Source organism: Podarcis tiliguerta (genome assembly GCF_965153285.1).
Source record: "Podarcis tiliguerta genome assembly, chromosome: 10".
In the NCBI taxonomy this organism is placed as follows: Eukaryota; Metazoa; Chordata; class Lepidosauria; order Squamata; family Lacertidae; genus Podarcis; species Podarcis tiliguerta.
In genome coordinates, this window is record NC_139543.1 from 61,016,838 (window position 1) to 61,031,950 (window position 15,113).

At 45.1% G+C, this 15,113-nt stretch overlaps 2 protein-coding genes across 3 annotated transcripts in view; one reads left to right on the forward strand and one right to left on the reverse strand.

The window, feature by feature from the left end:
• The window catches only part of RECQL (RecQ like helicase), a 64,182-nt gene extending 58,560 nt beyond the window's left edge, over window positions 1-5,622 (reverse strand). Inside the window, exon 1 of the mRNA XM_083402049.1 lies at window positions 5,612-5,622. The gene's annotated coding sequence lies outside the window, so the exon portion shown is untranslated. The remainder of the gene's footprint in view (window positions 1-5,611) is intronic.
• BCAT1 (branched chain amino acid transaminase 1) overlaps window positions 1-15,113 on the forward strand; it is a 71,484-nt gene that overhangs the window by 20,872 nt on the left and 35,499 nt on the right. For both annotated transcript variants that reach the window (XR_014502652.1, XM_083402325.1), the window contains exons 2-3: window positions 571-639; window positions 11,552-11,752. Coding sequence is in view for 1 of the 2 variants with exons in the window: in XM_083402325.1 (XP_083258451.1) it covers window positions 571-639; window positions 11,552-11,752 (270 nt within the window). In the remaining variant the exon portion in view is untranslated. The remainder of the gene's footprint in view (window positions 1-570; window positions 640-11,551; window positions 11,753-15,113) is intronic.

The following is a 15,113-nucleotide window of genomic DNA, read 5'->3' on the forward strand; positions in this document are numbered from 1 at the left end:
TGGGAATTCAGAGGCAAGCACTGTGTTTTAAATCTGCAGATTGCTTTGGAAAGTGTGGAATAGGTCGGTTGTCCTTTAACTGGGAGCTGCATCAAATGTCTTTCCTGTCCCTAATTGCAAGTTGCTGTTCTAGGCTGCTGTCAGGAGTGCAGGGCTGCACTTTGAAATGTAACTAGCATTCGGTTGTGATTTTTCATCCCAGAGAAAGGGCCGGGGCGGGGTCATTAAAAAAGGTCAATAAATAAATAAATGGATGGATGATTGATTGAACAGATAGAATTGCAGGCTGCTGCCAAGTCCAGGTTTTAATTTTGAAACAATTGTGCTGTTGTTCCTCGGGGTCTCAGGGTCCCTAGCGCTGGGCACAAAGTAGGATTTAGCCAATCCTCTTGTGAGTCAGAAAGAGTCGAAGGCACAGAACAATATGTCTTGTACACTGGCAAGCTGCGAAAACTGTAGCCCTCAGGTAGTCTTGCCCAAAGCGGTAATTGACTTCGTTTCCCCATTTTTGAGTCCCTAGAACGTATGCTTACATTCTTCAAAACCATGTTGCCTTTTTGTTTCTTGCAGGGTTGTCAAAATGACTGCGCCACTGGATGTATGGAGGCAGCCACAAAGCATGCGATCGAATCTTTCAAGGTATGTCGTTTGCTAATCCAGGAGTGCCTGTGGCAGTTCTTTGCTCTGTGCAAAGCATTGTCCTTAAGATGCACGCAGATGGAGTCAGCCTGTAGTGCTGTGGACATGTGTAAACATTGCAGTCTTGGGGTGGGTGACATGAAGGCGGCATCTCCTGGAGCAATTAAACTTCAGATCTTTTTAGGGGTGAAGAAAACAGCTTCCAAAGAATCCTGACAGATTGTTGTGAGCGAAAACTTGGAAGCGGGTATACAGTGGTTCTCAAAAACCTTGGTACTCAAACAACTTGGAACCCAAACACTGCAAACCTGGAAGTAAGTGTTCCGGTTTGCGAACTTTTTTTGGAAGTCAAAACGTTCTCTGTTTTGAGTGTTACGCTTCCAGTTTGAGTGCCACACTTCTGCTTTGATTTCCACACTTCCATTTTGAGTGTTATGCTAAGGTCTGTCTGTTTTTGCTATTTATTTTGTGTTTTGGTGGCTCTCTTTTTTGTGTGACTGTGTGGAACCCTGTTCAGCTACTGATTGATTGTGTGACTGCAGTACATTGTTTATTGCTTTCATTTTATGGATCAATGGCCTCGTTAGATAGTAAAATTCATGTTAAATTACTGTTTTAGGGGTTGTTTTTAAAAGTCTGGAATGGATTAATCCATTTTGCATTACTTTCTATGAGAAAGTGTGCCTTGGTTTTGGAACTATTTGATTTTGGAGTGGACTTTTGGAACGGATTAAGTTTGAGAACCAAGGTACCACTATAATGGAGTATCTTGGAAGGGGATGTGGAACCTTAAACAGGAGTCCTGCAGAGCCCTCATTGCACCTTATTATCCCTTTGGAGTTGAGCTGTGTCTTTGTATCCTTCCAGGCTGTGTTGTGTGTGATTTTAATTTTTGATTTCCTTTTGGCAAATTTTGTTTTGCTTTCAGCCTTTTAATGATCGCCTCGTCTTAAGCCGGCAGCCAGCTAACATTCCAGGTGTAAATTTCAATCGACAGATGAGTCACCTCAGTCGTAATTCATAACTGCCTGAAAAGTAATTTTAAAAAGGGATAACAGCCTGAAAAGTAATTTTAAAAAGGGAGGTTTTGCTGACCTTATGCCCTAAGGACTGACCCTCAGAACTATTATGTGGTGTTTGGGCACGATTTTGGTCTATGTCACTCATGCTCTATGTCACTCACCTCCCGGTTGGGTCCCTTGAAACTTACTGGTCTCCCAGCATGAAAAGCAGCTTTTTCCGGGCATCGGAGATTAAACTGCTGTTCTCTCCGTTTTCTAAGAGAGAATGTGATAGCCAGGATTTATGGCCTGGCTATCATTAAGCACCACATAATTATCTCTGACAACAGACCGTCAACAAGAGGCATCAAGTCTGCCATCTTCCTCAAACCTCAATTTAATTTTAAGTGCAAAATAGAGAAGGAGTCCCAGATAGTGACTTTACTTGCAAATGAGTTTTTGAGATATTACAAACAAGTTGTTAGCACCAGGGCTTTTTCAGTTTTGCTTTTTGCTGATTTCCTCCACCCCCTGCCCTGGTGAAAGGGTGAATCTGGATTAAATGGGGAGGAAATGCAGACTGGTATTCTTACGATAGGGACGCAGGTGGTGCTGTGGGTTAAACCACTGAGCCTAGGACTTTCCAACCAGAAGAATGGCGGTTCGAATCCCTGCGACGGGGTGAGCTCCCGTTGCTCGGTCCCTGCTCCTGCCAACTTAGCAGTTCAAAAGCACGTCAAAGTGCAAGTAGATAAATAGGTACTGCTCTGGCAGGAAGGTAAACGGCGTTTCCATGCGCTGCTCTGGTTCACCAGAAGTGGCTTAGTCATGCTGGCCACATGACCCGGAAGCTGTACACCGGCTCCCTCGGCCAATAAAGCGAGATGAGCGCCGCAACCCCAGAGTCGGCCATGACTGGACCTAATGGTCAGGGGTCCCTTTACCTTTATTCTCACAATAACGACATAGTGTGGATGCCACAAAAATATCACATGCACAAGGAGACCCCATCCCATAATAAACTTTAGTCTGGAAGCACTCAGCATCCCAAATTCAAAAACGAGCTGGATTTTTTTTTTTTAAAAAAGGCCTTCATCAAATATCTGACAGTCTCTGAGTACAGTCTGAATATGGCTCATGTTAGCATCTGCTTTGTAATATTTGCAGTGAACCTTGTCTAAACCTTGCAGATTTTATCTACGCTCTTGCTTACTGTGGCTTTTAAAAAAAGCTTTGGTGACTCCGTTTCAGATTTTAAATTGTTTCTCTGAAGGCATCAGTTATAATTTTGTCATAAAGAGGCTTGGGGAGCCAGTGGGTCTGTTGAATGGTCTAAATGTGTAAGAAAGGAATAAAATCCTGCCGTAATTGGGAGTATCTTTATGACAGGAATACTACTGTGAAGAAGGCTGTGTGCTTTTCAGAGTACCTTGGGTGGGAAAGGAAAATTACCCTGGCACAAGTTAATATGTTCTTACGAAAGCTCGCTCTAAAAAGCATGAATGAGCTGGTTTTCACAGACACACAAGAGATATGAACAGGCAGTTTTTTTTTTCCACAGTAATCTCCCTTCCTGTTGTCTTGATGGGCACTGTGTTTTTGCTGAAACTGCTTACGTTTTCTTGGAATCGGACTTGATATGGATCCAAGGTCACTGCGTTGCACATGATCGTTGCGTGTCTGTGTGTGGTCTGTTTCCTATTAGATTCGTCCAGGAACAAACATAAAATGGAAAAATAGAGCCAGAATAAAGTAGCACAGAGGACTCTTAATCAGTATTGTTGGGGGTAGAGAGACAAGGGCTGCATAGCCTTCTGGGGACCGCACACCAGAGGTGGGCGGGGTCAAAGGCAAAAGTGGGTGGAGCAACAGATGCAAATGTTACCTTTCTCCAGCCGGCTAGCGTCTACACACAATCACACACCCATTTCTGTCCCCCATCTAAATATGGAAGAGGCGTTATCAGAAATCCAGGACACATCCCAGGCAAAAGGAGTTGAGTGCCACACAGTGCCAGTGAAGGTCTAAGGGCCAGACAGAGAGACCTGGAGGGCCACATCCGGCCTCTGGACCCCAAGTTTCCCATCCTTGTGGTATTGCGCCTATGCTACAATCATAGAATTATAATGTTGGAAGGGACCATGAGGGTAATCTCATCCAACCCCCTGCAATGCGGTTATCTTTCGCCCAGCGTGGGGCTCAAACCACAACCCTGAGGTTAAGAGTCTCATGCTCTTTAGCTGTTTTATTCATTTATTGTAGCTTGGCTCCAAAGTTCCAAACCATAATAATTGAGGGTTAGTGATTTCCCTCTGCATCTCCCCCCCCCCAAAAAAAAACATATGTGGAACCATTTAAAGGAGTGTTGTGTATGGAGGAAGGCAGCATTTCTTTGCATTGAAGTCTGTGTTTAGGTGGAGTATAGATTGTTTCCTTTATGCCTACTGAGTCCGTGAAGTCCAGCATTGACATTCTGAAATGCTGTACAGCAGGGATGTGCAACAGGTCAATTGTGATCTACTGTTAGATCCCCGGGAGATTTTGGTGGATCGCGGTCTATGGCTGGGTCCCTTTCCGTTGTTAAATTAGAATCCTGCCCCGCCCCCTTGGCCCGCAATCTGCAGAATGGAAGACGGAGTATACTGATCTGTTGGTGAGTGGCTGTTCCTCTCTAAACGGCCTCGGTCCTGTATACCTGAAGGAGCGTCTCCACCCCCATCGTTCAGCCCGGACACTGAGGTCCAGCTCCAACGGCCTTCTGGCGGTTCCCTCATTGCAAGAAGTAAGGTTACAGGGAACCAGGCAGAGGGCCTTCTTGGTAGTGGCGCCTGCCCTGTGGAACGCCCTCCCAGCAGATGTCAAAGCAATAAACAACTATTTTACTTTTAAAAGACAACTGAAGGCAGCCCTCTTTAGGGAAGTTTTTAATGTCTGATGCTGTACTGTTTTTAATATTCAGTTGGAAGGTGCCCAGAGTGGCTGGGGAAACCCAGCCAGATGGGCGGGGTATAAATAATAAATTATTATTATTATAAAAAAAGCTCAACAACTTTGCCTTTAACTCACAAAAAACGGGGCTTTCCTCCTTCCTAAGAAAAGCTCAACAACTTTGAAGTGAACCCCCCAAAAGGCGGTAGATCACTGTCAGTTTTTAATTCTGTGAGTAGATCGCAGTCTCTTGGGAGTTGGCCAACCCTGCTCTACAGGAGCCAGAATCCCTGTTTCTTTGCTGGACATGGAATCATAGAATTGTTGGGATGGTCATCTCAAGGGTAATCTAGTCCAAGCCCCTGCAATGCAGGAACCATGGCTAAAAAATCCCTGATAGATAACCCACCCAACCTCCTCCAATGAAGGAGAGTGAACCACCTTCTAAGGCAGTCCCTTCCACTTTTGAACAGCTCTTACCATCAGAAAGTCCTTCCTACGTTTTAGTCCCTTTCAACTCTGCAATTCCATGATTCTATCGAGATGGAATCTCCTTCCTTGTACAGTGGTACCTCAGGTTACAGACGCTTCAGGTTACAGATGCTTCAGGTTACAGATTCTGCTAACCCAGAAATAGAACCTCGGGTTAAGAACTTTGCTTCAGGATGAGAACAGAAATCATGCGGCGGCAGTGGGAGGCCCCATTAGCTAAAGTGGTACCTCAGTTTAAGAACAGTTTCAGGTTAAGCACGGACCTCCGGGACGAATTAAGCTCTTAACCTGAGGTACCACTGTAATTGGAATCAAATATTTCAGTTCCTGCCCTCTGGAGCAGCAGAAAACAAGCTTGCTCCATCTTCAGACTCCTTAGATATTTGGAGATATCGCAGTCCTATCTTCATGCTCAACACATCCGACTCCTTCAACCTTTCCTCAAAAGGCCCATCTCTCTGTCTTCCATCTGCCTGAATGAAAGGGAGCTGGAGGGTGGGGGAAGGCGGAGGGAGAGATAAGCAGGCCAATAGATGGAGCAGATGGCCCTGCAGGAACAAGCCCTTAAAAAAAGAAGAAGAAAAAGCCAGGTCACACTAAAGTCTTAGCAGTAAGCACTGCCATGCCTTATGGTTCTGTTACTTAACTTGGTCGGAGCGCAGACTCCAGCTACAGACATGTTTTGGCTCATCGTACAGCATCTGCCTTCGAGAGCTTGTCGTTCCAAGCGATGTGGTAGCATAAAGATTCCTCGCAGCTTAGAGCCAAGTCTGGGAATGACTGTTGATCTTCCCCCAAACACTCACCAATGCCCTACTAAGCTCTGGAAACGTATCTGCGATTAAAAATACAGAACAACGATTGCATGCTTCCTATATTTTTTTTTTTTTGCTCAAGGTGCACGGTCATTTGGGGGGAACGCATCCTGATTGTCCGGAACTGGCAGGGCTGCGACGAGTGTGCAGCAAAGACAGGAAGGGGGCAGGGGCTGATTGAGGGGAAACGGTCAGCGATCTATGGGGTTTTGTGCCACCCGCGAAGCAGGAGCCAGGAATGGACGAAAGGGAAGAGATGGAGCAGTCGGAGACCGGAGGTGCAGGATGCGTCACAAGAGGAGGAGGGACCAGGAGGGGCTTGAAGAAGCAGGAATGGCAGGGTGGATTTGATTTAAATCAAATTGATTGAAATCACAATTTAAATCACTAGTCAGTAAGACTTGATTTAAATCTCCCCCCCCCCCCCCGAAAGACTCATTCTTGCTGGTATAATCTTAATATTTACAACCAGATGAAGGTTTCATTTTTGGAATAATAACTTTTCAGATTACTTTTTACAGCTACATCAAAAATTACTGATTTAGTTATTCTGTTACAGATAATTATGAAATTATTGTGAGGTTTAATAAGTGAACTGTTTATATTTGGACATTATTGGAAGGAGAAAAACAATCATTTCCTGAATAACAATTAAAACAATTTATTTAACTGAAACAGTAACATTATAGCGTATGTATCCATGTTTGTTAACTGATGTGGTTAAACTATTAAAGAAACCCACCTTAGCTTGAGTTTTAGGACACATGAAAAACTCAAAACAAATCCTTATTTCCTAATGAATAGCCTTTGGACTATAATGTAACTTAAATAGAAAACTATCTTTGGAAAGGTTTTCCCTCCAAAAGCATCTTATTTTAAAAATCCGATTTAAATAATAATAATAAAAATCTGATTTTGAAAAATCATTGATTTTTATCCACCCTGAGGAACGGTGGCAACTTCCATGTAGGAGAAGCTGCAGGTTGCTTGCATGTGGGAGTATCTAAATTTGGGTGGAGACGTGGTTGCTCTGCTGCTCCAGGAGTCCAGCTCAGACCACAAGCCTGGGGAGGGGGGGGGCGTTGCCATACATCCAGATTTCCCCAGACATAGGCTCTATTCATCCCTCGTAATCAGTGTCTGGATGGAAATCGCTTAGATGTCTGTGAAAATCCAGATATATAGCAGCCCATGTCGGTAGTGTAGATTTTCATTAATAATAGCTAAAGCTTTTTTCTTTTTTTTTTAAAGATTTCACAAAAACGTTTAACAACTGTCTGGACTTTCACTTTTTGAAATATGGTGACTCGGGGAGGGGACACCAGAAGCTGTGTGTGGGCACCTTAGGAACTACAGTGGTACCTCAGGTTACATACACTTCAGGTTACAGACTCTGCTAACCCAGAAATACTACCTTGGGTTAAGAACTTTGCTTCAGGATGAGAACAGAAATCGTGCGGTGGCAGCAGGAGGCCCCATTAGCTAAAGTGATGCTTCAAGTTAAGAACAGTTTCAGGTTAAGAACGGACCTCCGGAACAAATTAAGTACCACTCCTGGTTAACTGCCAGGTAGTGAGTGTTACCCCCTAGACTGGTTGTAAATACAGTGGTACCTCGGGTTACAGACGCTTCAGGTTAAAGGCACTTCAGGTTACAGACTCCGCTAACCCAGAAATAGTACCTCGGGTTAAGAACTTTGCTTCAGGATGAGAACAGAAATTGCGCGGTGGCAGCGCGGCAGTGGGAGGCCCCATTAGCTAAAGTGGTACCTCAGGTTAAGAACAGTTTCAGCTTAAGAATGGACCTCCAGAACGAATTAAGTTCTTAACCTGAGGTACCACTGTAGGCAAATTGAGGCGGGGAGCAAGGCCGGGGGGGGGGGGGTGTTGTTCTCCAAATGCCCTAACAGACCGGCCTCCAATGCTTTCTTCTCTTTCCTCTGGCAGTCAGAGGAAAATTGCCTGAATTGTGGCAGCGGCTTCCGACAGTACCGTATAAGAAAACTGTTACAGTTCCGGATTAAGTGGAAAACCACAAATTATAAGCCTCCGCAGGTGTTTGTGGTCACCCTCAAGGGGCTTCCCTTCAGGGTACAATGTACTTCAGTTTTGCTGCGCCTGCTCATGTTACCAAATGACTAACATCAGGCAAACGTTTTGTGCGCACGCCATTTTCTTTCTTTCTTTCTTCTTTTCTTTCTTTCTTTATTAGCGCATGCAGGCTGCTGGGATAGTAATGTGTACACGTGGGGCTACATTCAGCTTAGCTTTTTCTCAAAAGTAGGCCCACCGAAATTAACACCTCTTAGTTACCCATTTGCATTGGTTTCAGTGTAGGAATATTCTGAGTAAACGGTGGAATGCAACCCACAGAATTTTATGCTGGGCACAGAAATTCGACTCACTGAGGATATGTAAACCCCAGAAGGCAGTATCCAGTGCACTTGTTTAGTTTGCACAAGGATTTCCATTTGTGCAATGGAACTCCTTGCCCCTGTCCCTGTCCTTACCCAGTACCCTCCTAAAACTGCCCCCAGGGAAACAGCCCTCAGAGTAGATCTAAGAGAGAGCACAGGGGCAGAAAAAGTCCATTGAACACCTCCCCCTGAAATTAATTGGCCCAAGTTGGTCATGTCCATTATTTTCAATGGGTCTGAAGGCTCATCCATTCTTCCCCTTCTTCTACATTTCTAGGCACAGACCTGGGCTTCCCAGGTCTATGTCTGAGCACTTTTTCTCTTCCTCCACCCCACACTTTCCCCATGGAAGCCAACTCCTCATCACTGAATCGGAGCATCCTGTAGAAAATCTGAATTGCTGTTTGCCCCAATTCAGCAGTAAGGATCGGTTAATACACTAGCGGCCAAAATTGTGGAAACCTTTTGGGGAAAGTGTATTTCCGAGGTTTGATGGCTCATAACACCTGATTGGCTCTCTAAACACACATGCTCATTGGCTACATTCAAATGAAGGAATGCTACTGCATATCCACCTAAGCAAGTTGTGCTTCCTTTTTTCTGGTTATTTGGCTATAACTTTTGATAGAATGCAGATAATTGAACAAATTTTGTTGCATTACATTCTTCATTAAATTATGTTTTGATTGATATATAATTTTACAGTATTACAAAAAAAAAAAAGTGGTGTCATGAGCCATCAAAGCTCAGAAACACACTTTTCCCAAAAGGTTTCCACAATTTTGTCCACTAGTGTAAATGATGATGATGATGATAGCACTCGGGCACAGACCTGGATAGTGCAGTCCTGTGCTTAGAGAGCACAAGGTAAAAGGTAAGTCAATATGCCTAGCGCTGACTACCACCCCATGTTTTTAAGTAAAAGGTAAAGGGACCCCTGGCACTTAAGTCCAGTCGCGGACGACTCTGGGGTTGCAGCGCTCATCTCGCTTTACTGGCTGAGGGAGCCGGCATTTGTCCACAGACAGCTTCCAGGTGATGTGGCCAGCATGACTAAGCTGCTTCTGGCGAACCAGCACAGGCATGGAAACGCCGTTTACCTTCCCGCCAGAGCGGTACCTATTTATCTACTTGCACTTTGATGTGTTTTCGAACTGCTAGGTTGGCAGGAGCTGGGACCGAGCAACGGGAGCTCACCCCCTCGCAGGGATTCGAACCGCCAACCTTCTGATTGGCAAGCCCTAGGCTCTGTGGTTTAGACCACAGCACCACCCGTGTAGTAGATCTCCACAATTTAAGACAACAGCTTCTCCCCACCAAATCTAGAAATGCTGGGGATTGAACCTGGAACCCTCTGCATGCAGGGCAGATTCTCTACTGCTGAGCTGTTGCCTTTCCCCAGTCTGCGCCCCCCCCCCCCGCAGATTAGATACAGACACCGACAAACTAAAATAGCTGTTGCATATGTACGTATTGTCCCATTGCGTTTGCTTTCTGAGCCTCCCAAGTTGCCACCTGCCGAGGCTCCCCACAAAGACCAGGCTCCCCACATGGTGGCTCTGAATGCCAGCAGAATCACACAGCCGCTTTTGTCCTTTTGCAGCCACTGCTGGTTCTCTAAGGACAGCATTTCATGCAGAGCTTTTCCCGCCTGCCTACATAGAAGACTTCAGTGCCAGTTTTACATTCTGACAAGTCAGCATTAACATTTCCTCAATGCAGACGTTTTGCATTGAGGAAATGAACCTGCGGTTTTCCACCCTATTCTCTTGTGGGTTTTTTTGGTGCACGTGTCTTGGTGCAGGATGAATGTTAATTCTGTTTTTCAGCTTGCAGTCCTGTGCTTACTTAGGGCAGTGTGTGCCATGTGATTGCAGTGGCATTTTCTTGTTTTCCAAAAATCAAAATCTCTGGTAATAATAATAATAATAATAATAATAATAATAATAATAATAATAATTTATTTATACCCTGCCCATCTGGCTGAGTTTCCCCAGCCACTCTGGGCGGCTCCCAATCATGTGTTAAAAACAATACAGCATTAAATATTAAAAACTTCCCTAAACAGGGATGCCTGCAGATGTCTTCTAAAAGTCAGGCAGTTGTTTATTTCTTTGACATCTGATGAGAGGGCGTTCCACAGGGCGGGCGCCACTACCAAGAAGGCCCTCTGCCAGGTTCCCTGTACCCTCACTTCTCGCAATGAGGGAACCGCCAGAAGGGTCTCAGTGCTGGATCTCAGTGTCTGGGCTGAACGATGAGGGTGGAGATGTTTCTTCAGGTATACAGTGGTACTTCGGTTTACAGACGCTTCAGGTTACAAATGCTTCAGGTTACAGACTCCGCTAACCCAGAAATAGAACCTTGGGTTAAGAACTTTGCTTCAGGATGAGAACAGAAATCGTGCTCCGGTGGCGCGGCGGCAGCGGGAGGCCCCATTAGCTAAAGTGGTACCTCAGGTTAAGAACAGTTTCAGGTGAAGAACGGACCTCCAGAATGAATTAAGTTCTTAACCCGAGTTACCACTGTATAGGACCGAGGCCGTTTAGGGCTTTAAAGGTCAGCACCAACACTGGTTGAAAGGACCAGTGTCAGCACTTAATATCCCTGGCCAATGGACAGGGTCTACATGCCCTCGCAGAATCTGCCAGCATTGCTGATGGCTTCCCATGGCGAGTGGCTGTGAGCTCCTGTTTTAAATTGCTGTGAGTGATCGCCAAAGAAGAAATTTTTGTACAAGCAGACCTGTCTAACTGCTAAATAAACAGGCCGTGTGGGCAAGCCCCCAACAGTGGCGTAGCGTGGGGGGGTGCAGGGGGGGCCGGCCGTACCGGGCGCAACATCTGGGGGGGCGCGCGCTCACACTCGCAGCTCTCTGCCCCTACCTGGCTCACTCACTCTCTCACTGCAGTGCTGGCTGTGCGAATCCGATCCGAGCCGCCAGGTGGCCGCCCACTGTGGAGGGGAGGGTGCCAGGCGTGCGGTGCGGTGCGGAGAGAGAGAGAGGGACTATCTGGGGGAGGGACAGTGCAGCGGGGGGGGCACAAATTACTTGCCTTGCCCCCGGTTAGGGGGCGCAAATTACTTGCCTTGCCCCGGGTGCTGACAACCCACGCTACGCCACTGGCCCCCAAACCAAAACACACTTAGTTTCTTGCTGTGCCATCTTTGAAATCTAGTCTCGGGATAATTTCAGCTGGACACCATCAATATAGCTTTACGTGTGTTTTCATGTGCTGCTGTTGTTTTCGTCTGCCCAGGCTGCTGATCTAATCATCACCCCGTCTGCAACTTTCAAAGAGAAGCCAGACCCGAAAGGCCTGGTGTTTGGGACTGTCTTCACCGACAACATGCTCTTCATCGAATGGTCGCTGGCTTCCGGCTGGGAGAAGCCTCACATCAAACCTCTGGAAAACCTCTCGCTGCACCCCTCCATCTCTGCTCTTCACTACGCCGTAGAAGTGAGTACAGCGACAGTATGAGAAGCAGCGAAACAGTATAATGCCACTTTAAGCCATCCTGGCTTCCCGCAAAGAGTCGTGGGAAGTGTTAGTGTGTTAAGGGTGCTGAGATTTGTTCGGAGACCCCTGCTCCCCTCTCAGAGCCACAGGTCACTGGGAAGCGGCATTGGTCGTTAAACTATTATGGGAATTGTAGGTCTGAAACAGGAGCAGGGGTTGCCTAACAACTCTCAGCACACTTAGAAACTAATGACGGTTTACATGCAGAACTACTGCTTTACATGTACAGTCATACCTCAGGTTACAGACGCTTTCGGTTGCGCGATTTAGGGTTGCGCACCGTGCCGAAACCGGAAGTACCGGAACGGGTTACTTCTGGGTTTCGGCGCATGCGCAGAAGCGCTAAATTGCGCTTTGCACAGAAGCACCGCACTTGCGGGTTGCGAACGTGCCTCCCGCACATGTCCACTGTATAATGCAGGTGGGGTTTGTAACACCAAGCTTGCTTCTCTCTCTCTCTCTCTCTCTCTCTCTCTCTCTCTCTCTCTCTCCTTCCCTCCCTCATATCTATCCCCTGCTTTGCTTAACAGCCAGATCGATGAACACTTTCGAAAAACTTTTTTTATATTAAAAAAACCCACACCCTTTGCTCACTATTTTATGATATTCGGTCTAATAAGCATTACCCTCCCCCCCCCCAACTATGGATTTTGGTTTTGAGTGTGGGTTTATTTTGAAACAGAATATTTCTTCTTGTGCTTTATAAAATGTTTTCACCTATGTTTCAGTGATAAAACGCAAGGTGCCAAAATCTACTCCGTTGTTATTACTGAGGGTAGCTCTAGAATAATCGGATATGGAGGGAGAGGAATGCAGAGAGGGAGAGATGGCAACATTGCTGACCCCATTTTTCCAGCAACATATAGTTAGGAGGAAATGTATGATGATCTATTTCCCCACCCCCATTTCATTGGCTGCCATTTGCGTCAAGACAGGGACATGTCCACAGGATTACATCATTTTGCTAGTTTTCGAAAGCTTTAACGTTAGCCACCGATGATATTATTATTATTATTATTATTATTATTATTATTGCTACAATTGATTTATTAATCACCCAAAGTGATTTACACGTAAAAGAATTAGAAACAGTTAAAAATGCAAAACAGATATATTTAAAACAAGACAAAAACCCTAACAAGTGGACACTCATGATAAATATCCATTTATCCAGCTGAAAAAAGCCTGTTGGAACAAAAATATCTTCGACTGTTTCAGGAAAGTGTAGATAGGAAATGATGGGAAATGATATATAATGAATTGAAAAAGATGTTTAAAATAACGTTTGTCAAAACAAAACAAAACCCAGAAGCCGTCCTTTGGGGAATTAAGGGACAGAACAACCCAAACTGTATATAAATTTATTCAAGTGTGTGACTACAGTGGCAAGAATGTTACTTGCCCAAAAATGAAAAGAAGAAGTCCCAGCAAAAGAAGAATGGATAGAAAAACTTATGAAATATGCAGAAATGGCAAAACTTACCGGGGTGGGGGGAAATCAAGACAACAAACTTTTTATAAAGGAATGGAAATGGTTTATTGAATACAGTGGTGCCCCGCAAGACGAATGCCTCGCAAGACGGAAAACCTGCTAGACGAAAGGGTTTTCCGTTTTGGAGGTGCTTCGCAGGACGAATTTCTCTATGGGCTTGCTTTGCAAGACGAAAATGTCTTGTGATTCCTGGGTTTTTTTCCCCGCTCCCCACCCCCTTTTTCTAAGGCACTAAACTGCTAATAGCCTTTTAGCAGCTAATCCGCTAATCCCTTAAGCCTTTAATAGCCGCTAATAGCCGCTAAACCGCTAATAGCGCTAATCCGCTAATGGGCTTGCCTCGCAAGACGAAAAAACCACTAGACGAAGAGACTCACGGAACGGATTCTTTTTGTCTTGTGAGGCACCACTATATTTACAAATAAACTGTAAATGGATAAGAACACTGGCAGGATTATTGTAATAACCTGCAGTTTTATAAGGGGATATTTTTAAAGTAGATGAATAAATGAGTAAATTAAGTTAATTTGGATATGCAGAAAATATTAAAAATAAGAGAAAGAGGGGGAAGGAAGTCAAGTTTTAAAATGTTGAAATGATTGTAAAATTATTGAAATGTATAAAACTGAAAATCATAAATAAAATGATGATGATGATGATGATGATGATGATGATGATGATGATAGTGTAGATAGTGGGCCTCTGTCATATCTCGACAGGAATTCTCTTATGGGGAGGCACCTGTGCCCTTCTGCAAAACATGTAGTTTAGCTCAAAAACCTTCAACCTTTTGGTCTAAACATACATTTGAGGACCCACTTCTTCAACTTTCCATATATTTATGGTAGCACTTCTACTGTTCTGACTCAATTGAGGTATTACCTTGCAGTGAGTCCCAACCCTCCAGTTGAAGACCAACGATCTCAACGCAGGCTATTGAGAACCGACTCAGTAGGATTTCAGAAACTCATGTTTACTCTGTCAGAAGCCTGGGGGTGTGCCCCTAGCACCATTCATTTTATTTGTGACGACTGTTTAAGACCGTAGCAGTTTACTTCTGCCATTTTTAAACATTTGTGTAGTGCCACAGTGAAAGTTGGGAGGGGGGCCATGGTGGAGAACAGCTGTTGTGAAGTACCAAGCCCCCACCCTCCATTTTTCTTGGTGGGATTGGGAGCCGCCAGTTCTTTGCAGCTGAAAAGACGGCTCAGTCATGTCAAGAATAGCCAGCCAGATGAGAACACTGCTCAACCATAAGGCAGTGGAACAAACCCACATTTCTAGGGTTAACTCTTGTCTTCTCTAATTTGGTAGCAATAGCCACCCCATGCCCCATGTCAGGAGTTCATCCTACTCTTGAGTAGGACCCTGGCAGAGATACATGACCAACTGGCATGTTCCCTCCCTCCTGGTCTTTCATTCGGGAGCTTCAAAAGCTTTCTTCTGCCCGAACATCACAGCGACCAATGCCAACAGACATCGGCACACTTAGGGATCTGCAGAGTCTTCGCAGCTTTCTTGACAGACCTCAGCAACTCAGCATTTTGGCTAATCTACTTTATTTACATAGAAACACAAAGCACTGCAACATGGCTGCCTCTTTCAGACAGCAAAAAGAAAAAGAACAAAGGACAATAGTCCCACTTCACAGAACCCAGTAACACAAACATCCTGGCTCCATCACTTCCCACTCTGTGGAGTCAAAACATATACCGTCATGTGATAGACAACAATCCCATGACTGCAATCATGGAGCAGGAATTCTAACAGGCATGCCTTGCCCACGTTTCCCATCATCCCTGCCCACTG